At 51.4% G+C, this 24,967-nt stretch overlaps 1 protein-coding gene across 1 annotated transcript in view; it reads right to left on the reverse strand.

The window, feature by feature from the left end:
- Window positions 1-24,967, reverse strand: part of KMT2C (lysine methyltransferase 2C) — a 204,449-nt gene that overhangs the window by 132,304 nt on the left and 47,178 nt on the right. The window contains exon 2 of the mRNA XM_090287721.1: window positions 17,703-17,791. Within this exon, the coding sequence (XP_090143847.1) occupies window positions 17,703-17,791 (89 nt within the window). The remainder of the gene's footprint in view (window positions 1-17,702; window positions 17,792-24,967) is intronic.

The following is a 24,967-nucleotide window of genomic DNA, read 5'->3' on the forward strand; positions in this document are numbered from 1 at the left end:
GAGCGTGCGAACACGCAGAGCCCACGCCTCAGACACTGAGGGGGCGCGCTCGGCCTCTGACCCATCCAGGGCCTGGACGCAGCTCAGGACGTCCCCACCCTCATCGCCACTTCGAAATCTCGGTGATTATTAAATCAGACGCTGTCATTAAGGGCCAATTTAAAAGTGCAATACAGAAGCACAAATTTGACTTTTTATTATTTTGATAATATTGCAATATAATTAATTATCTTTGCAGTGTTGTGTAGTGTAACCATTTAAAGCCCTGGCCGGTGTAGCTCAGTGGATTGAGTGCCGGCCTGCAAACCAAAGGGTCGTCCCCGGTTTGATTCCCAGTCGGGGCACGTGCCTGGGTTGTGGGCCAGGTCCCCAGTGGGGGGCGCAGGAGAGGTCACCCCACATGATGTTTCTCTCCCTTTCTCTCTCCTTTCCCCTCTAAAAACAAATAGTCTTTAAAAATATATTATTTACTTAAAAAAAAACCTACACGTTGTTTGGCAAAGAGTCTGCCAAAGGGGTCAACGGCACAGGAAAGCACCCCACTCACAGGAGACAGCAAGCACCCCACTGGCTGAGCGCTGTGCGGTGGGCACTCGATCTTCTCCACACACGAGCCCACCACAGAGCCGGGAGGAGAGGCGGCCCTTGTTACATTCATTATATTCTACATAATGTAAACCAAGCAGATGAATCTCATTACATACACGTACATAAAGAACTACGAAAGCAGATAAAATCACCCAGAACAGTTTAAGCGGGCTACTAGCTGCTAGTTGCGTTGGTCAGTGCTGGCATGTTTCCACCGGGTATCCAAACAGCCTGCGTCCGCGCTTCAGTCCACTATTACGTAGAATGAAAGCTCTCTCTCTCTTCACCGCCACGGAAGGACCTTTTCCATCCTTCTTTTCAGTGAAGACCACTGAAGAAAACGTCTCTAAGAAGCTGGGTAGTCGTGTCCCTCCTCCTTCTGAATAACAGCGGGCAAAAGAAGTCGGCATTCGGACCGTGACCTTCTCTGGATGTGTCTGTATCTCGCCGGCTGTGTCTTACTGAACCTGCTGTGTCCACTACAACCGAACCATGTTGCAAAGCTGAAGAACTGGCCCTACCCTGGAAACGGAAATAAGCCACAAGAAAGTACAGTTTCTTTATTCTAACTTTATTCACTAAGCTACTTAACATACGGATACCGATTAGGAATATGAAGTCGCCACCACTTTCACAGATCACCTGAAGATTTTTAAGTGTAGCAACTAAAAATAAATACACAAAAATGTGAAACATTGGTTTTCTCTCGGACTTAACATTTATAGCAACTTACTTTCTTTATACTTATCCGTAGTTGGATAAATTTTCTTAAAATATCCATTGTTATTATAATTTTAATGTGATGTTTAAATCAAATGATTAAGAATCCAATACTTGTCAAGAGCCAAAAACACACTGACATTAATTGAAGTACTAATTGTTAAAAGTCCCCTGTTCTCTAGATGTTTAATTTTGTTGTTAAAAGTACTTCCTTGGGACAATTGTAATAGAGTAACAATAAAAAATAAAAAATAATTAAGTACTTCCTTTAGTATTTCTATATAACTTTTTTAAAATGTGTTTTTAGTGAATAATCATTTTGCAATTAATTAAAAAAACTAAGACCAACAAATTACAATATACATATTCACCATAAAATACCAGCTATTAGTAAATCTTAATCTGAGAAATATCTTTACTTAGGCCTCAAAATTCAGTGCAAATAATAAAAAAAATTAAGTATCTTCAAGGATAACCCAGTATATGCTTACTATGTCCTAGGTACCATGGTCAGGGACTAACACGCACTGACACATGCAGACTTCATGACAACCTCAGGAGACAGCTGCCAGGTCTGGGCTTCACACACGCTAAGGAGTCAGCGCGTTCCCAGGTCACAAATGCTGGAGCAGCCCGGGAGTCTCCTGGGTCCAAGACAAAGGACTTCACTCCAGGCAAGGCCAGCGGCTTGAGCAGGAGGACCTCAGTCCCCTGGTGGCCCCCAGGCTCACGGGGCGACACCATGGCCCAAACAAATGCTCACACCAACAGGGACATACATGGCAGGGAAAAACCAAGAGCATGGGAACCCCCCGCCTTTATGGGTGAAGCCTGCGCTCTGCCCCCGAGGCAGACTTTGTCTCCTCACTTCCAGGCGCTCCATGCACACGGGGCCCTGAGAGGTGGCCCCGATGGCAGCAGCTGAGAGGCTGAGGAGCTCTGCTCGGGAACACAAGGAGCGGAGGAGCCCGGATTCCCACACAGCAGCCGCCCCCGGAGCCCAGCTGACCGCTGCTGGGAACAAAGTAACTGTAGACGTGGAAGCAAGAGGGACCCCAGGAAGCAGCGACAATAACCCTGCAAAGGGTGTCAGTAATCAGGAGGGCGGCTGGAGGAAACCCAGACTCTGAAACAGGACGTGATGAGGACGGTCAGTCAAGGGAGACAGTCACACAGGCCAGGTGTGCAGAATTGTTACCACCTGACGAAGACAGCAGACTGAGCGGGAGACACGTCCAAAGGTTCTACGAAGAACAGATCGGATCTGCAGATCGAAGCAACGCAACCAAAGCAGCAGAAAAGCCGGGCAGATCCCTGCCCTGGCCCTTCCCAGCGGAAGCCGATGAAGGGCAGAGAGGCTGGAGGAGTGAGCCACCTGCTGGCCTCCCGGGTGGCCTCCTGGGTGGCTGCTTCTACTCCTGCCCCTGGCCTGCAATCGGGCTGCTGTGCCGAGACTGTACAAACTGGTTTACCTGTGAAAACAGGCCGGGTCAGAGACGGACAGGGAATCTCACCGGGCCCTAGAATTCTGTCTGATACAGACATGCCCTCTCTGCTTGGATATGGGCAAGAAATCATGCAGCCCCCAGGACGGCAGGCAACCATCTTCCATCAGATGAAGCTGACTCAGGACAAAAAAAAAGAGGCAGAGAGCTGCAAGGACCCAGGCACCTGGTGGCAACGGTGAGCCGGAATCAAGCAGCTCAAACCCGACTGACCTCTGAACATGACAGTGAGTGACCCGCTGGCCGCCTCCTTTCTTGGAGTCTGAGTTATTTTACTCTTAATAACAACATCCTAACTGACTGAATCAATAAATGGGTATCAAGTTTCATATAGTATCCAAGGGGACAGAGGGGCATCCAGGGTGTGTTTCCCAGGGCACACGGCCGCTCGGGACGAGGCCACAGACTGGTAGCCGGTCTGAGAAGTCCCCCCCCGGGGGTTCGTTCAGGGATGGTAGGGACCCCAACGGGATGAAGCAGGAGCCCGCTGGCCCCCGCGAGGACCGCTGCACAGCCCGGGTCCCGGCCCAGAGCGGGGGACACGGCCGTGACATGGAGCGGGGTGGGCCTAGGCCGCGGGTGCCCCTAGCCCCTGGGAAATTAAAAGTACCTTTGGAGGGGAAAAAAAAAATCAATGTATTTGTACAAGTGACCATCAAACGCCCCGTCCAGCACATGAGCACAGGCACTCGGCTGTACGAGGACGTGAGACGGCAGGAGCCCGGGGCAGAGGCACCGGGACAGCCACGTGGCTCTGGACGCTGGGCCATCGGGCCAGACCTTTAAACCGTATTTACTATGGGAGAAGTAATACAGCCCAAGCATTTAAATGTCCCAGAGGGTCTAGAAACTATAAAAAGTAATGCAAATTTGAAAAAGAATAAGGAAAGAAATTTCAAAATATGGTCAATGGCTCAACTGACAGATATATTTAACAGCAGATTTGAGTAAGCAAGGAAAGTATAAGCTGGAAGGTCTCCCAGAATGAGCTGGTTAGAGGACAGGGCAGAGGGACAAAGAGTAAAGAGAGAGAGAGAGAGAGAGGACAGAAGGCAACACACAGTGACACAGGCTAACGAGCGCTCACAAAGGGGGAAAACCGGCGCAAAAGCAATATTTGAATATATAATAGCTGAGGATGTCTAAAAACAAAGCAGACTTCAAGAAATCTCAAATTCCAAAATATAAAAAGTGTACAAAACCGACACAGTCTTAACTAGAAATAATAAAAACAAAAGTAAAATCCACACAAATACTTGGAAGTTTAAAAACTCTTGAACCACCTCACAAATCAAAGGGGAGATCAAAACTGCAATTGAAAACCATTCAGGAAGACGGCAGCCTGGGTAAACATGGCCCGCCTCCTCGCACAGCCACGTCAAAATTACGACGAAACTATAGAAGAACCATCACTCAGAACCGTCAGAAATCTAGGTGAACAGAAGTCTGACAACTATGGAATTAAAGAACCGCCCAGGCCGGCAGGAGGGGTACAGACTCCGAACAGGCTGGTCCCACACCCACGTGTGAGGGATAAAAATTCAGGAGGGATATCTCGGGAGGGAGGAGTCCCAGCCCCACACCAGGCCCCCAGCCCAGGGCTCCAGTGCCAGGAAGATACGTCCCCACAACTTCTGGCTGCAAAAACCAGCAGGGACTGCGTCAGTGGAAGAAACTGCTGGAGCCCCAAGCTGTTCTCCTTAAAGATCCCACACACGGGCTCATCTACTCAGACTCACTCCCTCTGAGCTCCAGCACCGGGGCAGCAGCTTGAAAGGCCCCAGTGGCACACAGGGAGGAACTGAAGGGTCTGGCATCAAGGTAAGAGGTGGAGGACAGCTTTCGCTCTGACAGAAAGGACAAAGAAACTGTCCCTTTTCTGAACCTTTCCCCCAGAGCCACAGACCTGGCAGGCAGGGGCCCTGTCTGAGTCTCCATCAACCTGGCTAATACTGTCTGCCCTACACTCGAGATCCCATGAGGCTCTGTCCCAACCAACTTATGGGCCCACCCAAGTTGTTAACAGTGACTTTTCCATATGAATGGCTGCCCATGGCTCCTGCTTCACAACCTCCTAAATCCTCTTAAACAACCAGCAGCTGGTCTCAGTGAGCCCCCAGCCACTGAACCTCATGCTGAGTGGCCCCAGGCCCGGCCTAAGCAGCCAGCCTAGATCCACAGCCTGGCTTTGCCTGGGAATCTCCGAGCCCACACAAGTAGCAGCTGCCGCAGACTGCTGTACAGCTCAGGCAGAACACGGGGCCTGCCCCACCGAGGAAACCCCAGGGCCAGTGCACCCAGGGGACAGCTACAGACCATGCAGGAGCACCAGCACCCTGCCCCTGCTCAGCTGACCCTCCACGGAGGGGAAAGGTTAGTGGTCAGTGGTCACAGCCAGTCCTAGCAGCTGACCGGCCTGGGTAAACCCCTCCCACTGACCTGCCAACAGCAACCAGGGCTCAACTACAAGAGGAGGGTGTACACAGCCCACACAAAGGACACACCTCGAGTACCCAGCCTGGGTGATAGGGGAGGCTGGGCCACTGGGCCCTACAGGACACCTACCACATTAGGCCACACACCAAGACACACAGAAACAAACCCAGGGAGAATGCCAATTGAGGAGGCAAAGAACATGGCCCAAATGAAAGAACTGAACAAAACCCCAGAAAAAGAACTAAATGAAATGGAGATAAGCAATCTCTCAGATGCGGAGTCCAAGAATGGTTATAAGGATGCTCAAGGAACTCAGTGAGGACCTCCACAGCATAAAAAAGATCCAGTCAGAAACAAAGGATAAACTAATTGAAATAAAGAACAATTTAAAGGGAAACAATAGCAGACTGGGTGGAGCCAAGAAACAAATCCATGATCTGGAACATAAGGAAGCAAAAACCACCAATCAGAACAAGAAGAAAAAGAATCCAAAAAAAACGAGGATAGTATAGCAGCCTCTGGGACAACTTCAAGAGGTCCAACATTCTCATCATAGGGGTGCCAGGTGGAGAAGAAGAAGACCAAGAAATTGGAAATCTGTTTGCAAAAATAATGAAAGAAAATTGTCCTAATTTGGTGATGGAAATAGACATGCCCAGGAAGCACAGAGAGTCCCAAACAAGATGGATGCAGAGACCCACTCCAAGACACATCATAATTAAAATGCCAAAGGTGAAAGATAAAGAGAATCTTAAAAGCAGCAAGAGGAAAGCAGTTAGTTATCTAAAGGGAAGTTCCCATAACTGTCAACTGATTTCTCAAAAGAAATTCTACAGGCTAGAAGGGATGGGCTAGAAATATTAAAAGTCATGAAAAACAGGGACCTATAGCCAGGATTACTCTACTCAGCAAAGCTATCACTTGGAATGGAAGGGCAGATGAAGTGTTTCCCAGACAAGGTAAAACTAAAGGAGTTCATCATCACCAAGCCATTATTGTATGAAATGTTAAAGGGACTTACTTAAGAAAAAATCAAAACTATGAACACTAAAATGACAACAAACTCACAACTATCAACAACTGAATCTAAAAAATAAAAACAAACTAAGGAGACAACCAGAACAGGAACAGAATCACAGGTGTGGGGGTCATTTGGAGGGTTATCAGCTGGGAGGGGAAAGGGAATCAATGGGGAAACGGTGCAGGGACAAAGAAGCATAATCGGTTGGTACAAAATAGACAGTGGAAAGTTAAGAATAACATAGGAAAGGGTGAAGCCATAGAACTTATATGCACGACCCATGGACAGGAACTAAGGGGGGCGGGATTGCTGGAGGGAAGGGGGTACTGGGCAGAGGGGAGCAAAGAGGGAAAAACTGGGACTACTGTAACAGCATAATCAATCCGTCGTCGTCGGCAGCCGTCCGTCTCGAGAGACGATGGTGTAGCTTCTTAAGTGTCTATCTGCACCGCCGAGAATGGCTGTGCAGTCCGACTCGGGAGTGACACGGTATCTGTCTCCTCCCGTGTTGAATCGACATCTTGCGATGACGCTGGAGTGTCCTCTCCAGTGGAGCTGAAGCTACAGAGCCTGGGCAGGGTGATATGGAGGGTCTGCTGTTGCCCATGCAGCAGACCCCCCCTCTCTTCGCAGCTGAAGGGTCCAAGGGAAAGACGGAGTCAATACAGCTTGGCTTCAGGTGCGCCGCAGGAGTTGCCGGTGTTGACTACAACGTCAAACCGCCTTAGGGACTCCGGCTCCGGATTTTCTGTCGGGGTTTACTCCCTTAGCCTTTCCCCTGAAGAGGTATGCTGCAAGGCAGCGGAGGTTTTTTGGAATCAGAGTTTTCCTTCTCTGATGTGCCCTGACTGGAAGATCGAACCAGCGACACTTAGCTCGCAGGCTGACGCTCAATCCACTGAGCCAAACCAGCCAGGGCGAATAAAGCATACTTAAAAAAAGAAGTAGAAACAGGTGGTCACAGAACAGCCACGGGGACGTCACGTACAGTACAGGACAGGGAGCAGCCGTTGTACGCGTGACCTGCGGATATGGCACTGGGCGGGCATGGCCTCAGGGAGTCGGGAGTGGTGACGAAGGGGGCGAAGGGGAAGCAAGAGAACTCTAACAGCATAATCAATAAAATACAATTTTAAAAACCCACTCGGAAAATAAGGGTAAGAACAGTATCAAACCCAGGGAGAACCCGGGAACCCGCATGAAGAGAAGAGGCGCGCCGGCCTCACACAGCCCACGTGCTGGCTTAGGGCAGCCACGGAAACCCCCACAGCTCCCGTGACACAAGCAGTGAGCGCAGCAGGACTGCAGAGCAGGAGGCGAACACACAAAGATAAGTAACGTTTTTACACGTTAGCAACGTAAGTGAGACCCAGTCCTGAAACGTATCGCTTCACAGCAACTTACACGGGGCTGAAGCGACGGGCTCCCCACACAAGGCGGGGGGACAGGCCGGGCGTGGGGTCTGCCGCTCACTGTAGGTCACACCGGGTGACACGCGTGCGCGCTGCCCATGCCCTAACTCCCACTCCGAGCGGTGGGAGCGGCCTGGCCCGCGGCCCCCGAAGCCGCGCTCCCCAGGCAGTGACGCGGCGCTGGCTGACCTTCACCCCTCCCCCGGGCCGGGGGGTGTAAGTCGCGTGTGCGTGTCACAGCGGTTTCCATGGGTGAAGTTGGTGACTCAGGAGTCGGTCTAGCAGGCACGACCCACGGGCAGTGGTTGTGAAGTTGGCTGTGTTCCGTCTCCGGAGAGCGGCTAAAACGGTTCAGAGACCCCCGGCTCCGCCTGGAGCACCAAGCCCGGGGGCCGGATCGGCAGGTGGACACGAGGCTCCACCCGAACTGTGTCCAAGCTCCGAGGCAAACTGTATCCGACCTCAAGGCTAAACTGAACTTTCCTACTGGAAAGGGGCTAGCGGCGGGGAACGGGGGTGGCCTTGTGTTTGTCAGGCGCACAGACAGGACGTCTGACCCCAGAGCGAGGCCGCCTGCTTGCTAACAACGCCGAGGGGGCGTGGGGGAAGCGCGTCACCTGGACCAGCTGCCGGAGACACGGGAGGGTCGGTAGGACTAACAAAGCGTGAGCAGGGGCCGCACAGCGGACACCACAAAGTGCCCGTGACAGGGGCCGCAGAAGCCCCACGCGGAGCGGCGTGTCGGGCTCATGGAGGGGGGTGGGGGGGCTCCACACAGTCCAGAGGTCGGTCTCCCCAAACCGATACACATGTGTGTGTGTGATCTCGGAAGGGTTATTTGTAAATTAAGACAAGCTGATTCTAAAATGCATGTGGCAGGGCAGAGGGAAGGAACAGCTAAGACAGTTTCAAAAATGACCTGCCTGGGGGAGTGGGGGTCTCTGGGTGGGGGTTGGGGGCGACGGGGAAAAAATCAGGACAACTGTAACAGCATAATCAATGAAATATAATTTAAAGAAACTCACATTTAACGCTCATTGTTTTTTAATTAGCCACGAACTGGAAACCACCCAGAGGCCCTCCAACAGGGCACGGGCTCCACAGACCACGGGCCCTCCCTACAAAGTGACGCCACTTCACAATGAAAAGGAACAATCTATATACTGACGCTGATACTTACAACAACCTGGATGAACCCCAGGTCTTAAGCTGAAGGAAAGAAGCCAGTCTCATAAGGCCGCATATTTTATTTTACTTATAGGAATTCTCAGAGACAAATTTATGATGGAGAGAACAAATCAGTGGATACCAAGCAAGGGTCAGGGAGGGAAGAGATGTGACTTTAAAGGGGCAGCACAAAGGGGTTTTGGGGGTGATGGAAGAAGCAAACAAGGCCAGACAAAGTGTGTTAGGCTTTCAGTGAGAAACTTCACTTCAGAGATAAAGAGTGATTAAATATTACATCTAGACCTGCAGGTAAAATGCAATACCCACTAAAACTATCTTCCAATAAAAGTAAGGTACAGAACTTCTGGCTACGTAAGAACTCTGGGGAAATTAGAATTCCTGCAAAGAGGCGGGAGCGGGAAGAAGCGGAGCTGATTCTTAGAAGACCCGGGCCATCGGGAGAGCCGTCCATGAGCAGTGGCGGCCCAGGCGCAGCGGCGCTCCGAGTACGTCCTCCCGCCGGGAGAAGCGAGGTCTCCGGTCCGGCCCCAGTCTCGTGCGGACTGAGCGCACCGGGCAAACTGTCAGCGTCATGGTCTGAACCTGTCACTAACCCGGCTCAACTGAAATACGGACGGAAATGCTCGCTGACTCTTTAGATTCTTGAGATGGAACTGATGTACCAGGGATGGGAGTTCTCTCCAGGCAGGACCCTGAAAAGCCTGCAGCCTACAAAAACTCACAACCCAAGTGAAAATTCTCATACAAAATGGGAAGCTGGGCAGACAGCAGCACAGTCCCCGCCAGGGGCTCAGAGGCTGGGAAGTGGGGTGTGTTGGTCAGGACACAAAGCTGCATCCACAGGACGAGTGAGTGGGGCAAGGACAGCATGTACGTGGGGGTGGCTACAGTTACTTCGTACCGAACACCGGACCTTTGCTAACGGCAGACTTCAGATCAAAAGAAACCAGGAGGAGCCGTATCCACTGCAGACAGTGCAAACCTCACAGCAAATCAAGTTATCAGAGGAAACCAGGGGCATCACATGAAGGGGTCAGGTCTCCAGAAACACATAATCCTAACACATGTGCACCCAACAACAGTGTCAAAGTGCGTGAGGCAAAAATGGACAGAACGACAAGGACAGACGTCTGAGGCCGCTATCACGTATGGGGGCGTTAACCTCCACCTGCCAGACAGGGAGATGCAGTTGGCGGGGAGTCAGGACCCAGCTGGGCCGGCCCCACCCTCAGCCACCCGGACACAACGGGCGTCTGCAGGCTGCTCCCTCCCGCAACAGCAGCACGCACACCACTCAGCTCACGCACTACGTTCGCCAAAAGACCACGTCCTGGGCCAAAAAACACGTTTAAAATAATAGAAATCGCACAATGTCCGCCCTCAGACCACAGCGGAATTCAACAAGAAATCGGTAACATAAAGATAACTGGAAAATTCCAAAATATGTGGAGGTTAAACAACACACTTGTAAATAACACATCGATCAAAAAGAAACTTCAATAGACATTTAGGAATATTTTGAACTAAATAATGAACCACAAGTTGCAGTGAAGGCAGAGCTTTGGGGGCCCTTTATGGTGTTGAATGTATTATTAGAGAGGAAGGCCTAAAACCAATCAAACATCCACCCTAGGAAACTAGAAAAAGAGCACGTTAAACCCAAAGTACGCAAACAAAGTAACTAATAAAAATTAAGAGACAAAAATCATTGCAAACAGAAAATAAAGAGAAAAGTCAATGAAAGCAAAAGCTAGCACTTTGAAAGATCAATAAAAATCAATAAGCCTCCAGCCAGGTTAACTAGGACGAAAGAGAGGGCGCGCATTACCGACAGCACCAACGGGAGAGTGGACATCACTACAGACCCCACGGACACTGAGAGAATAAGAAAGGAGTAATACGAGCGATTCCGTGCCGGAACATTTGATAACCTGGATGAGAAGAACCAATCCTTAACACGACAAAATTTGCCAACGCTCATCAACAAGGAAGGCACAAACCGAATAGAATTACATCTGCTAAAGAAATGGAACCAATAACGAACCACCTCCCAACACAGACAGTGCAGAGCCGGGACGGGCTCCCCGGGGAACGCTATCAAACACCAAAGGCGGACGTCACACCAGTTCTCTGCGATGCCTCTGGGAGAGAGAGGCAGGTGAGCACTTCCCAACTCCTTCTGTGAGGCCAGTGTTATCCTAACACAAAAAGAGACACGGATTTTACACAAAAACAATCTAAAAAAACAAAAAAAGCTACAGCGCAATTTCTTCCATAAACATAGATGCAAAAATCCTCACCAAAATATTAGCAAATCAAATTCAACAATGTATAAAAAGATTTATACGCCACAACCAAGTGGGATTTCCCTCAGGTGTACAAGGCTGGTCCAACATTTGGAAGTTAATTACTGTAATCCATTGTAGCAATAGGCTAAAAAAAAATCGTGAGATCATATCAACAGATACAGAAAAAACATCTGATAAAATTCAAAACTCACTTATGATTTTAAAAAATTTAAAAACCTGTCTGTAAACTAGGAGTAAAAGGGAACTTCGTCACCTTGATAAAGAATTGCTACAAACCCCCACCCCCACAACTAACATCATACTTTTTTTAATCAATTAGTTATTTTAGAGAGAGAGAGAGAGAGAGAGAGAGAGAAAAGGGGGGTTAGGAACAGAGGGAGACAGACAGACAGACAGACAGACAGACCGACGCGCCGCTCCACTTATTTGTGATTCACTGGCTGATCCCTGCACGTGCCCTGAGCCGGAACAGGACCTGCCGCTTTCCCACAAAGACCAGGAACACGGAAGGATGATCCCACATGCCTCTTCCATCCCGGCTTGGAAGTTCTGGCTACTGCAGTAAGACCAGAAAAGGAAATAAAAGGCACACTGATTGGGAAGGAAGGAAGAGACCTGTCGTCGTTTGCAGATGTCACGATAATGGATGTAGAAAATCGAAAAGAATCAAGAGCAAACCTCCTGGAACTAATCAGCTATTACAGGAAGGTTTCAGGATACAAAGATTAATATGCAAAAGCCAATCAGTTTCCTAGAGATCAGCAATGCACACATGGAATTTGAAATAAAAAAAGACATACCATTAACATCAGCACCCCCTAAAAATGCAACACCATCCATCCCACGCTCATGGGTCGGAAGAGCATTGCCAGGACGTCAGTGCGTCCCAGCGTGAGCATCAGTCAGTGCACCCCTGATCAGAATCCCCGGGAGCCACTGTGTGGACACAGGCAAGGCGATCCTGAGGTTTACGGGGAAACCCGGCAGGGCCGGCACAGCTCTGACGACGACCAAGCGAGGGAACTGAGGCCTCCCTGGCCGTAGCTGTCCGTTTCTTCTGTGGCGATTCTTGACGAAGCTTACGACGTTTCTTTTTATTCCCAGTTGACCGACAGGTTTTTAATGTTTTTTTAAATCATGAATGAGCGTTGGATTTTATGAAATGTTTCCCTGCATCTGTTGATAGGATCTTGTGAGTTTTCTCTTCTAGCGTCCTGGTGCAATGGATTACCGTGATCAAGACATCGTGTCAACATACACGAGCACGTTAATGGGACAAAACGGCGCAGGAGGAGACCCACTGAATACAGCTAGCCGGTCTCTGAGCAAGGAGCGGAAGCGGAAAAACGGAGAAGAGGTCATCTTTTCAACAACTGGTGCTGGGACAACCGGGCATCCGTGCACCCAAAACAAAAAAGAATCTAGAAACAGACCTACCGCCCTTTGCAAAAATCAACTTAAAATGAATCACAGACCTAAACATGAAAGGCAAACCCTACAAACCTCCTAGAAGAGAACAGAGGAGAAAACCTAGATGGTCTTGGGTTTGGCCATGAACTTTTAGGCACAATACCAAAGGCACGATACAGAAAAGCAAGAACCGATAAACTGGACTGCACGAAAATTAAAAACTTCTGCTCTGTAAAAAACACTGTCAAGGGAAACGGGAGAAAATATTTGCAAAAGACGTATCTGATAAAGAACTGTTATCGAAATATACCAAAAACAAACGACCAAACAAAAAAGTCTTAAAACTCAACAATAAGAAAATAACCTGATTTTAAAATGGGCCAAAGACTTTAACAGGCACCTCGCCAGAGAAGACATACAGATCACAAATCAGCATATGAAAAGGCGTCCCACGTCATATGTTACCAGGGAAATGTAAATTAAAAAATAAGACACCTCTACACGCCTCTTACAATGGCCACGCCCAGAGCACAGTGAGAACGCCAAACGCTAGTGAGGATGTGGATGGAGCCGCAGAAACTCGTCCTCTGCTGCAAGGAACGCAAGCTGGTGCAGGCGCTTCGGGGACAGTCCCGCAGCGTCTCACAAAACTGCACATACTCTCGTCATCTGACCAGCAATCATGCACCTCGTTATTTACCCAAAGGAGCTGAAAACGGGGGTCTGCACACAGGTGTTTACAGCAGCTTTAATTCGCAATCGCCAGCACCTGGAAGCACCCAAGGGGCCCTTAAGCAGGTGAACCGGTCAGCAAACCGGCGTACACACACACACCACAACACTAGTCATCAACAAGAAGAAATCCAAGCCCTGAAACCAGCCTTAAGTGCACGCCACTGAGTGAAAGGAGCCAATGTGACTGCAACTGTGACATTCAGTAAAAAGCTAAACTAGGGAGACAGGAAAAAGTTGAGGGTGGCCGGGGGCTGGAGGAGCGGGAGGGATGAGGCTTCCTAGCAGTGCAGTTCCTCTGTGTGACCCTCTCACTGTGGTGACATGTCATGATACACCTGTGCAAACCCGCGGGACGCACCCCGCCAAGACTGAACCCTGATATAAACTACAGACCGGGGTAATAACGATGCCTCGACGCAGGTTCAGCTGGGAGCAACGTGCCGTGCTGGTGGGGATGCCGGTAACCGGGAGGCTGTGCGTGGGTGCGGGCAGGAGGTACATAAGAAATCTCTCCTTTCCGCTCAGTTTTACTGCAAACCTTAACAGCTCTAAAAACTAAAGCCTATTTTAAAAAATTAAGCTAAAGGTAAACAAAGTATCGGAGTGAACAGGTGTTTAAGCATGTGTACACGCTCTCCCATCTATGGACTTACTGGGGCACCACTGAAATGGAATGACAGTGTGACATTCGCCCTGGAGCCCAGGCGTCTGTCTTTAATACTAGTCTCTCCACGGAAAAGAACGAGGCATCCTCAGAGTAGCTGATTTCAAATCTTGGGGCAGGAAGAATTAAGACATGGGCCTGAAAAACGTGGCTGCGGAAAAGCCCGGGGCGTTCAGACGCTGAGACACCCCTGAAAAAGGGCGCAGAGGCGAGCCGCAGGGGCTCCCACGGCCACGCGTGACAACTTAGGCAGTTAGAAGACGTCAGTTATAATTAGGTGAGTTACAGGGTAAGCCGTAATTAACCAATTATAATGAACTAAGACAAGCTCACGAAGCCCTGACTATATGCGGATCCTCCAAGAGAAGTGGGATTCCTCTTCTCAAGTAACCAGCACTTGACTGTATGTATCCACAACGGACGCAGAGAGACTGTGCAGAGCCACCACTGCCTCCGGAGGGAAGACAGGACGGTCTCGCCAATAAAATGCGACACGCTGACCCGTGGGGGGCGCCGGTCCCGCTGCTTTCCCAGGAACCACGCGGGAGGGAGCGCCCCTGCCACGTCCAGCCCCGCGCAGCCCTGAAGAGTGCTCCTGTTAATAAATACTCTTCTGTCACTATAACCATTCAAGAAATGGGTGAGGACACGCATCTGACAGGCATGGGAGGCCTTCCGATAAAGCCGGGCCGGGAGCCGGCACGAGAGGGGAGGCCCGGCCGCCGGCTCAGCAGCGCCGTCGGTGGCCGGGAGCCTACGGAGCTCTTCCCTGCTGGGGTTCAAGTGCGCGTCGGCGGCTCTGACAGCTGCTCTCGATCCTTTCACTGCTCTCTGTCCTGCGTGCTCACTGACAGAGCCGGACGTCCTTCCGTGGACAACGACCAGCACACTCGGCTTCCTCTCACTTGACACCAAAGGCCGGGGTGAGAAACCCGTCCCCTGCTCCTGTGAACACCTTCCCCCGAACCCCGTCTGCCCTGACATCTCAGGGGAGTGAGAAGACAGCTTCCTGGTGGGCTCCCCGCGCGGCAGGTAAGAACACACGAACATTTCGGAAGTCTAGCTCTGCGGGGACCGTGCAGGCAAAGGCAGCAGAGCGCGCAGTGCCTGTGAGGGGGCGGGCTCGGGGCGTGAGCAGGGCGGCCAGCGCGGCCTCCCCCGCGGACGGGCCGGGCAGGGGGCCGGGGCCAGGCTGGCAGCGGGCGGGAAGGTCACGCGCGCACTGTGCGTTTTATTTAAGAGTCACGGGGGGCTTTGGACGGCTGACAGAGGGAGCGGGAAAACAAGGGCATGCGGGGTCCTGAGAGGTGGTTTTGCTTGGACTGTTTTATGATTTTTGTAGAGTTCTGCTCCTGACAGTGGCGCGCTGGGGTCCTTGGCGACACCCACGAGGGCAGTTTTAGTCGAGCGGGAGGAAGGAGGCCAGACGGAAGCAGGGGCACGAGAAAGTGGCCAAAATCAGGCCACGAGCACGGGCGGGGCGCCCCCTGCCGGGACCTTTGCCAGGAAGGTGCGCAACGAAGCCATGCAGTCGCCGGCAGGTGGGGAGGTCGCTCGGGGGAAGTTTTGGGCTTAAGGAGGGGGACACGGCGGGGCGCTCAGGTGCGCACGGGACGGAGCGTGGGGAACGGAAAACTGGAGGCGCAGAGGCCACAAGGTGGCGGGGCGACGCCAGGGGCCAGAGCCGGCCTTCGTCAGCCATGGGGACGGGGACGGTGGAGTGGCGGGGAGACCTGGCGTGGGTAACGGCGGGGCGCCCTTCCGAGCTGCTTCTGCTCTCCTCCCACTGAAGGAACAAGCGAGACCGCGGACGGAAGGATGCAGAAACGGGAGGGGGTATCAGACATGCGAAGAGACACGAAGTGGCGACTGACCCTCGCTGACGAGAGGAGGGCGCGTCTACGCCAAGGTGGAAGGGGTGGAGGGCGGCCGTCCTGACCCGCCTGAGCACCGAGGGCCTGCACTTAAAACGAAGCCAGCCAGAGCGGGGCCCTGCCTCCTCGCCGCGGCTACGATGCAGATTTGGGTTTTGTTATGAAGGCCCAGCAGCAGGAGGGCGACAGGGACGGGCCAGAGAAGCCGAGCTGGACAAGGAGGGCGACAAACCCCCCCACCCCCACCGGTCGGACCGCACTGGACTGAGGGGGCGCGCTTGGGTGGTGTGGGTGCTGGGAGACAGGGAGTCCTCGGAGGGGACAAGGGCCGAAGGGAGACTTCGGAGGTGCGGCAGCCATCGTCCTAGGAAGGGGCACAATGACAAAGGCTGAAACAGAACCATGAGAGTAAGTGGCTGAGGCAGGCTGGAGGGCAGAGCCTGGGGGGAAGCAAGGAGCCAGGGGGTCTGCACGGTGACTGACCACTCACACCGGGGACAGCAGCAGCCGCGGGGAGCAGGGAGGCGGGTGCTGAGTGTCTGGGGAGGCGGGAAGCGCTCCCAAGTGCAACCGGAGGGGCCTGCGGCCGGTCCAAGTGCTGTTCGAGAGGAGCTTGGGATCGCGATGTTGAAAAGTGTCCCTCACAACTTCAGAGGCTTTCGCCAGGAAGTACAGGGGTCCCTCTCTGTATCGCGGCTCACTGACCGCGGCCTCGCTGTATGGCGGGGTTTTGTAAAATATTATATTTAATTATTTATCGCGGATTTTTTGCTCTATTGCGGGATTTTGCGGTCCTGTATACGTATGTTGTTAAAGTGACGTAGGTTTAAGAGTGTAGAATAAATGTAAGGTCCCTATTCCACGCGCAGGGGTGGGGCTGGGGTCTGGCACGTAATACCCGCGATAAGTTAGGGAGTATTGTAGCAGAAAAAAATCAAATACGGGGGGTGGGGGGGAGGGTAGGAAAAGGAACAAGTGGGAACTCAACGCAAACCCGCGGTCAAAGTCACACGGTAAGAAACGCGCACCAGAGGGGCATGCAGAGCTCAGACCTGCGGGCGTCACGGCCTCTGCCTGCCCAGACCCGGCCGGGAAGGGGGCGAGCGCTGCCGCCTGCAGCCGTGTAAGAGCGACGCACCTGACAGCAGAACGTTTTACGGATCATTGTACTTTAAAAGATACAGCGCTTTCTAACTTTTCTCTAAAAACTCTGACACACTGTCAGCATCAAGGTGACATTCAACTTGAGAGGAAAGCCTGTCACCAGCCCCCATACTACGCAAGAGCTGCTACGCCCACGCAGCCTCTGCACACCAGACGCAGCCGCGGCCCTTTGACAGCGTGCGAAACCCCTAACTTCGCGTAAATTCCAGAAACCGTGTCGGGCGACCGGCTCTGTCCCCCTCTCGCAGACACACACCGCACATGGGCGTCTGTGAGGCCGGTGAAGCCCGCGGGCCACAGCGCCTTCGGTCCCGCGTGACCCGGCAGGCACGTCACGGTCCTCCTCCTGACAGAGCGTGTGCTCCTGCACACACAGAACAGCACAATGAGCCTTAAACAAACACCGCGTGGTCCGTGAGCCGGAAATACACTCGTGGCCTGGGATGGCTGTATATTCCAGTTCCAATTCCCTTTAATAAAACACTTCTCTACAGATACTGAGTAATTCCTGCCAAGTCAGGCCCGTGGGGGAAAGAGAGAACTGAGTTTTGTCCCCGTGGCAAACTCGGTGTTCCCAGCCCGCCACGACGTACAGAGCTCAGGGTGCAGACGGAAGCCGCCCCCCCGGCCCCCCGTGCAAAGCACGCCCTCCCGCCACTTGGCGAGGCCCCGACACCTGCTTCCCCGGCGTGCTCCGTGTCCGTGGCCTCCAGCCCGTCCATGCTGTCATCATCTTCCGCCGCAGGCCTCCCTCTGCTTCGTGGCCTGCAAAGAAACACAGGCACGTGGGTCAGTGTCCGGGCTCAGGGCGGACTCCGTGTACAGCCCCCGCGGAGGGTGCCCCAAACGCCGCCAGCAACTCTCCTAACGTGGTAACCTAATACTTCACTGCCGTTTCCCCTCAGACCCAGATGCGCCTTCCACCTGTCCACGAGGAACGGGCCCGGAGTAATACATTCGTGTCTTCGTAACTCCTGTAACAGCTCCATGGTAAGGATATTGATTTGTTTACTTATTTGTGTGATTTAGAGCAGGAAGACATGGAGAGAAGCATTGTTCCCTCCTGTGCGCCCCCAGCCATGGACCTGGCCGGCAACCCAGGCACGTGCCCCACCTGGGAACGGACCCCGCGGCCCTTCAGTCCACTGCGCCACCCCAGCCAGGGCGGAACCCCACAGTTCAGGTTCCATCCCTCCATGAGCTAACCTCACCGTCCTGGGTTCTTCCCAGAGTTCACACCCCGGTTATACCACTGTATCTACTGAAATTAAGGTGCAATGCCCACGTATATGTATTTTTAAGAAAGCAGTGCAACCCCTGTAAACCACACAAATGAAAGAAATTCTAAATATTAAGCATGATCTTGTCATATCCACCTTGAAAGTTTGATGAAATTTAAGTTAGAGACACTTCAGTGAGGTAAACATAAGAGTCTTAGAAAAGTGAGATTCTCTGACCCAATGCATTTAAAAATAAAAACTAATCCCTTTAAATTTTTTCATGGCTTGAAAGTAAGGAATAGTCAAGAATTAAAACACATTAAGAAAAAACATGACACTTCATATAAACTTAGAAATCAACAAAGCAGCACTGATGTCAGCACATTAAATTATTCATTACTTAAAAAGATACAAATGAACAAAACATTGAAAGAAAATAAGAAAATGGGTTAATATGAAAATAGGCGGCTTTAACCAATAGGAAATCCATTTAATCTTACTTTTAAAAGGATGCTCAACAATTAAAGCCGATTAAGGAGACAGAGGTAAGAATTTTTAAGTGGTCAAAGTCCAAATGGTTTTATAAGTGAATTACTTGCAAATTGTCAAAAAATCATCTCTACCTCCAAAAACAAACAGAAACACCTGAACCAAAACCCTAATATATCCCTTCTCAAATGTGAATAAAGTAGCTAAATAAAATAAGAGTAAATATAATCAGAATACAAGTCTGATTTAATACTAGAAATGTGTCAATAAAACATACCAGGTCAAACACGCACAACAGCATGATCTGAAACTTCACGCAGGGAGGGGGGAAGAGGCAGAGCTAAATAAGAGACCATAAGGACTTAATGATCCATATTAATCTTATAAATTAGAACTATCTAAGTTCCTAAAATAATATGGGAGACTTGGACTTAAAGCCACACAGGTGTAAGAAGACCGAAAATTTCCCTCCAGCCATCGACAACTAGAAAACCAAACCGAACGGAAGAAACAGCCAAGATCAGACACTGGCCCGCAGGCAAGGGCGGGGCTGGGATCCCAGGCCAAAGGGGGACAGACCAGGGGAGCCCTGCCGTCCCCAAGGCTCTCGGTACGGGGGTCATTAACGTGCAGCAGAGACCGAAAACTGTGCTGAAGCGGGAGGCAGAACTCACCCGTCCAGGAGGCTACAGGAGGCTGCAAATTGGGACGGGATCTGTGCTGTGCACAGGAAAGAGCTCCAGAAACTGCGTAAGGGCGCCCTTGAGGTCTCCTCTGGACACAAGTCTGTGTAACTTGTGGTGAAAGGCCCCATGAGGCTCAACAAGAACTTCAGAACAAGAACCGTCATGGACGGGCTGCGACACGGGGCGCCGGAGCGCAGAGGCCCACTGACCACCCGTCATGCATTCAGGACGGACCACGGTGGGCCCCCCTGCAGGAGTCGTGCTAACAAAGGCTATTCTAGGCCTGAGGGAGCTGACAAGTCAGTCTCAACAGAGCCCAGATAATCCACAACTACCTTCACTCTCAGGCCAGGGAAAGAAGTTCCACACTTCCTAACACGTTACCACAAAATCTAGCTCTGAGCAGCAACAGCGAAATCGCAGTACGTGGCAGCCAATAAAAATCTACATGTTACGAAAAGAAGCAGGAAGACGCGAGTCATAATCAGAAGAAAAGTCCAGGAGGAGAACCGGGAAATAACACAGACGACAGAAGGGACAGGATGGACATTAAACCAGCCGTTACCCGTGCGCCTCACATCCTCGAGAAGGTAACAGAAAACGAGAACAAGGAGAGAAACGCGAGACATTAAATACAAACAAAATGGAACTCACAGAGGTAACATCAAGTTTCACTCGGAAAGATTAACATCTAATCACAACAGCAAAAGAAAACGGAACTGACCTCAAAGACACAGCAAGACAATGTACCCAGATTAGACGACAAAGTGAAGGAGGCGGCCAGCCGGCACGGCAGCTTTACCTCGGACGGACGGACGGACGGATGGACAGACGCCGTCAGACAGCTGGGAGGGGACGCTAGGTCTACGCCACCATCAGGGTGCGCAGGAGGCGGGGAGTGACGCTCCCCAGCTCCCTGTGGGGCCGGCACTGCGCCGGCAGCAAGGGCAGAGACAGGCAGCCCCCACCCGCCGTAAAGCACAGACCTGTCCACGGGCTAAACACAGGAGCGTACCAATCGAAACAAGGGAAATGCAAGACAACAATCACGGCCCGTTTCTCACTTTAAAACACGTATAGCCCACAGCAAGGGCTCCCCCTCTGGATTCACAGTGCAGAACCATGGGTCACAGGCTTTCTCCCACGGAATGCAAGTGTGAGACAGGGCAGCAGCGTACAGAACCGCTGCCTGAGCTTCCTTCAAAGCACGGAACAGCAGGCTGATGGGGAGCAAACGCCAAAGTGTCCCTGACGTGACAACGGGACCTCCCCCCAGGGTCCCCTGTCCTGAGGGAGCTCGGTGCAGCCTGGAGCCCAGCCTGCAGCCTGAGTGCCGGGCGCAGAAAGAGCGAGCGCTGAGCTGACCTGCATCCTGCCCGCAGGTGGACGGTCCTCAACAGCACAGCAAAGACCTTCAGGCCCGAGCTAGTGGACCGCAGGCCGGGGCCCAGGCCGACCACTCGGAGCTGTGCATGGAGACAGATGCGGCACTGTAGAGGCACCTGTCACATGCCCGCGAGGCACACGATCATTTTCTCCGTGGCGGCTTGGACATAACACTCTCCCGGCAGCCCTGCCACGGCCTTCCTTCCTTCCTCTTCATTGGCCGTACGCAGAAGATCGTCCAGACCGCGGGCGGGTCTCCCCTCTACACACCAAGGCTCACTCCCTGGGCCGTCTCTCCCCGCCTCCTGGCGCTCATGCTGTTGACGCCCGGGCTCCGCGGTTCCCGCTGACCTCTTCCTGCATTATGGCTCGTAGTTACCTGCGGACTCAGCACCTCCACTTGGATTCAGACAAACAGCCTGAAGCTCCCACACCAAAAACCAACTCGGACTCCACACCCTTCCGTCTGGACGTCGCTCTTTCTTCCAGCTTTTCACAGCTCTGGAAAGAGCGGTACCAAGCGATCACCAAACAGCTCAGCTTCTTAACTTGGGGTGCAAGAGGCCTCTTACTACCCCCTCTACTGACGGCTGGAGAAGACGGAGCGCAGGGAAGACATCACGCAGGCCCAGGTCCGGAAGGCCGAGCCCCGCAGCCGACATTCCGAACCGGGGCCTGTGCTGCAATCACGGACCCGCGGCCTCTGCCACTGACCTGCGGGCTCTCCGAGCAATTCCTGACGGCCTTCTGAAGTCTTGAATTAAATCAGGTCACCTTCTTCCTCTCAATCCTCCCGCGGCTGTTCTCCGCACCAGGGAGAAAACCCCACGTGGCCTCCACGCCGTGGCCATCCCGGTTAGCCCACACACTGAAGGCGCTCCACTTCGGAGCCTTTGCGTAGTTGCCTGTTGTTTTGTGAAACTGGAGGGGAATCTCCCTGAGAGCCAGGCCTCTGCTCCCTTCCCGACCGCGCTCCCAGCACCGCCCAGCACCAGACATAACCCCGCACCCGGGCAGGCGATGCTGAATGAGCAGAGCGCTCTCTAACCTAGGAGGAAAAATACGGATCTGAGAACGAGAACTGACGTAACACCCTAACCATTCTAAAGATGCGAATTATAGTTCTGCCTCCCACTGAGCACAAAACTAAAATTTCATACGGAGTCAAGTTTTAAAAGAAAGCCATGTAACAGGATACAGACTATTATGTCGTTAAGGTAAGTTAAAAACTAAGTTTGACACCACAAGGAAACAGATGAAACTGTCATCTAGCAGCTACCACCACCAACGTCTACTTAGAAAACACCAGTTCATCGGCTGAAAAGCCAGAAGAGTCCTGTCAACACAGTAACACACACGTCCACAACCCTCCTACACAACGTGCCAAACAAATGGCAGCGACAGTCAACTCAAATGTAACGGAACGGTCAGATCACTAGGAATCGCTTTAATAAAAACTGTAATAAAACTTATGAACATAAAGAAAAAAACCAAGAAAACTGAGACAAATGTAACAAAAATGGACAGAGGATACAAACAAACAATCCGCGGACACAATAAGAAATGACGAAGTGTCCAACGTCCCCAGGTCACCGTGGAACTGAAGCGGTGAAACGGAACAGGAGCAGTGCCGACAGCGCCCGGGGAGCGTGGGAGCGCCGAGGAGACGAAGACCCGCTCCCAAGCGTGGCCCAGGGGCGAGCGGCCCAGCGAGGACTGGCAGGCGAGCTGGAAATACCGACCAACCGTAGCCCACGCGCACCGTCTGATCTCTCACTCTCACGCCTATAATGCTACACAACCCCCCGTGGGCGTAACTACGTGGTTAATACACACGCAGGGGGACGCTCACTACAGCACAAACAACACAGAAGCTGACCGGGGGGATGTTCACATCAAGTACCTGCAGCCATTCGCGATGTGGGCCCCATTCACTACAACAGGAGGAAGGTCTGTCTGTACTAATCGAGAAGGATCTCTGAGACACCATTTAGTGAGAAAAACGACACGCAGAATACAGATGATTCCTCGGATGCATTGTGAGTGTACGCAGATGTATAAACAGGGACGTGTGTTTTATGAGGATGCACACTTGTAACCGTGTACAATATACGTACAAGCAAAACGCAGCAAAGCATCTAGGACGGCGCGCGCCCCAGCGCTAACAGCGGTCGCCTCCGGAGGGAAGAAGGAAAGCCGAGGGCCGAGGAAGGGCCTTGTGACGCCTCCCGCGTCTCTGGTAACGAGCATATATTCATCTATAATTACTAACTGGGGGAGGGGTTAAAAGAGCTTTTGCCCTCTGGGGACCACTTGGAGAGCCTTGTATCTTTTACGCTCTAGTGGTTGGAGGAGTTACTTCCTGTCCCACCAGGTGCAGCAAACCTTCCAAAATGCGACAGCCAACGCACCTAAGGCGAGGTTGGGCGTTTGTTTATAACAGTGAGAAATGCCTCTGCGATCAAAGCTTGTGGCCTAACTCTCAACCCTTGATACCTCTCACCGTGACTGAGTCCATGTCACGCCAAAACCAGCTGGGAACTGAAAATCTGTGCCAATTACTCAGATTATAAGAACAAAAAAAACCCCTTGCGACCATTTTGTTCAAAAATTTGACATATGAGGTCTGTCCAGAGGGTATCCAGCCATGTAATATGAAAAGCAAAGACATTAACTTAAGAAGATACAGGACACAAGACACACTGCACATGGGACGATGACGCCTCAGCCCCCTTCCAAGTAGGCACCTCGGGACCTCACACAGGTCTCCCCGTCGCCATCAGCTGTCCCGTCATATTTTCCTGAATCTCACTGATGGCCTGAAATCTCTTCCCTTTCAAAGGTGATTTCAGTTTTTGGAAAAGCCAGAAGTCATGGGGCGCCAAATCTGGGCTGTAGAGGGGCTGAGTCACCTGGGTGATCTGATGTTTTGACAAAAAAACTACATTAAGCGTGGGGCACGAGTGGGCTCGTTGTCGTGATGAAGCTGCCTATCACCAGCTGCCCATGGCTGCGGCCTCCTGAGTCACCCAGAGAGTTCCCATGGAGGAACGTTCAAGCTTAACGCAAAACCTGATGCAGAGTCACTGCTCTACCTGCTCATTGTGAACGCGACAGCCACACCGTACATGTGCCCACTCAAGGTCATCTACCGCCCTCACGGACTAGTACAGTGAAGTCGGCATTGTTCACGCATGTGCACTCCAGTCCCCTCTCCTCGGCTGCCAGGTGACATCGATGTCGTCTGTGCTAACTGTTCTTGAGATATTAACAATGGCTGCACTTTTCCCTGACAGACCTTGTATGGTTATGTATACAAACACATGTGTACACATATATGCTCAATAAAAATAGAGCCACTGTATCATGATCTATGTCCAGAGTATAAGTTGCCCCTCAAGCCACCTAAAATATGTTGCTTACTGGGTAATATTAAATAATGTGTCTTGAAAATATTACTAATATAGTAGTGTTTTTAAAAGAGGAGAAAAAACAAATTCTCAACAGAAAAACAAAGAATATGACCAGTCAACCTCATTCTACATATCCAGTTAGCCAGCGCTGGGAACACCCTCATCTGGGCAGGTCACAGGAAAACAGACACTTGGTACAAGCGTACACTGGGCCACCACACAGACAGTATCCTAAAGACAGGGCACACAGAATAAACTCTGATTTGGTCTCTCGTGTCAGAAAGGTCTTAGAGAACAATCATCTGGTAATTATAAAGACTAGGACTATAAAGTAATTGTCAAGGTAAATCTATGTAGCAATAAGGACATTAGAGCCAAAGCAAAAAAGAAGGAAAAAAAAATCAGGAGTAACCATATTCCAGTAATTATCACAGCAACTCAAAATGGGCATCATCGATTAAAGTGATGTCACCCCCGCGACATTTTAAGTGCAGTCAGATGTACGTACAGCTGATAATGACACACATTGCATCTACGGATGTGACTGTCTAGATCAGCTTAGGTTTCAGGAAGACTTGACTAAGAGGAATTAGGAGGAATTACATATCTTAACTACCATAAATAAACCTTCTAGTAAATACCTAAAGATAAGTTTATTGTTGTTTTATTTTTACCACTTGGCACCCAAAGACTTGACGGGAGCACACAGAGTTTTTCCAATAACAGAAAGTTGTGAAGTTGGAGAGT

Source organism: Furipterus horrens, unplaced genomic scaffold, assembly GCF_987537825.1.
Source record: "Furipterus horrens unplaced genomic scaffold, mFurHor1.1.pri manual_scaffold_9, whole genome shotgun sequence".
NCBI lineage: Eukaryota > Metazoa > Chordata > Mammalia > Chiroptera > Furipteridae > Furipterus > Furipterus horrens.